This window comes from Octopus bimaculoides, chromosome 11 (assembly GCF_001194135.2).
Source record: "Octopus bimaculoides isolate UCB-OBI-ISO-001 chromosome 11, ASM119413v2, whole genome shotgun sequence".
Lineage (NCBI taxonomy): Eukaryota > Metazoa > Mollusca > Cephalopoda > Octopoda > Octopodidae > Octopus > Octopus bimaculoides.
In genome coordinates, this window is record NC_068991.1 from 21,395,314 (window position 1) to 21,397,225 (window position 1,912).

Consider the following 1,912-nt stretch of genomic DNA (forward strand, 5'->3'; position numbering starts at 1 on the left):
GATCATCGCAAATCCTCCATGTTTAACAGTTGGAAGAAGGCAGCCTGGGTCAAATGCTTCTCTGAGCTGTCTCCACACTTATACTCGGCTGGTGGTCGGAAATAAGGTAAAGGATGACAAATTTATTTATACCATGCAAAATGTAATATTTTGAAAAATGTTTGTGCGGTTGCCATGAAAACAGTACGTTTATGGTAAAATTTGCAAATAAGTTTTGGCATTGATATCTCCATAACTCATGGTCAGATTTTACTCAAATTTGTTTTAAATGAAAGATCTTAGGTAGATCTACGACATGTTATTAAATTCATATATTGACTTAGGACAGAGGTTAGATTGATAGTAAAATCAATGTCCTTGCCTGACAACTTCTTGTAAGAAAGTTCACGCAATGTGGAACGCACACGTATTTATACAACGTAACCATTGGCAACTGGTCACTATATTGATATTGCTTCTGTAATAAATGGAAGGAGAAATGATCAGTGAGCAAAAGAGAAAAATAAAGAAAAATGAATGGGTTATTTCCCCTTGGCCTTTAAAGGAAAGTATATGGATTATATCTGGACCCCTTCTAGGGGCCCTAGCCGTCCAATTATAGATTTTTATTAAACTGCAATGAGTCTAGTAACAAACTGGATGTTGGTTTAACATGTATGCAAAGTTACATGAAGATAAAAAAATATCCTTAATGTATCATTCTACGAAATACCAGAATATGTAGTACGCTACAGGGTTCTCACCCTCTGTCCTTTCGTAATAAAACTGTAAGAATCAACAAATTGAATGAATAAAATGTTTGTTTGTTTACGTTCATCGTAATTTGAATTTAATATATATATATTTATACATACACACACACACACACACACACACACATATATATATATATATATATATATATATATATATATATGTGTGTGTGTGTGTGTATGTGTGTATGTGTGTGTGTGTATGTGTGTGTGTGTGTGTGTGTGAGTGTGTATATATATACATATATATATATATTCTTTTGTTTCTCTGTCTGTTCCCAATGCATTCTCAAACGGCTCAACCAAATCAAATCACTCAGAATATTGATAAATTGTTTCGTTTACCTTTTCGCTGAAAAAGCGTATAGACTATTAGTAAAGATTTCCAGGGAACACATTGATGGGTAGACGATATAAACGCTCTCACCAAGAGCCTCCGACATTAGCATAATACCGTTTGCTGATGTCATGTCTACAGCCCTATAAAATCAAAGAAAAGAAATATATTAATTACAAATGAACTACGTTACAAATTCCATCCTACCCACATTTAAAAATAATAGAGTTAATAACACGTTGTTAGTGGCAATTGAACTTCACTTTTTAGGGGCTGTTTTAACGCATGAAAGCATGGAGTAGATATTTATTATTCTCCTGACTAAAGGACAAACAGACTGAAAGAAGCATAAATATACAAACCCATTAATCCACACACACACATACACGCACGCACACACACGCGTGCGCACGCACACACATCGACATACACAAACGCACACACACATACATACACACAACAATACACACAAACACAAGTTCTGTATATTCAATATCTAGAGGAGATGTGGAGGCGCAATGGCCCAGTGGTTAGGGCAGCGGACTCGCGGTCATAGGATCGCGGTTTCGATTCCCAGACCGGGCGTTGTGGGTGTTTATTGAGCGAAAACACCTACAAGCTCCACGAGGCTCTGGCAGGGGATGGTGGAGAACCCTGCTGTACTCTTTCACCACAACTTTTTCTCACTCTTACTTCCTGTTTCTGTTGTGCCTGTAATTCAAAGGGTCAGCCTTGTCACTCTGTGTCACGCTGAATATCTCCGAGAACAACGTTAAGGATACACGTGTCTGTGGAGTGCTCAGCCACTTGCACGTTAATTTCA

At 37.3% G+C, this 1,912-nt stretch overlaps 1 protein-coding gene across 1 annotated transcript in view; it reads right to left on the bottom strand.

Moving 5' to 3' along the window:
* Positions 1 to 1,578: 1,578 nt before the first annotated feature.
* Positions 1,579 to 1,912, bottom strand: part of LOC106869225 (organic cation transporter protein) — an 11,611-nt gene continuing 11,277 nt past the window's right edge. The window contains exon 6 of the mRNA XM_052971672.1: positions 1,579 to 1,585. Within this exon, the coding sequence (XP_052827632.1) occupies positions 1,579 to 1,585 (7 nt within the window). The remainder of the gene's footprint in view (positions 1,586 to 1,912) is intronic.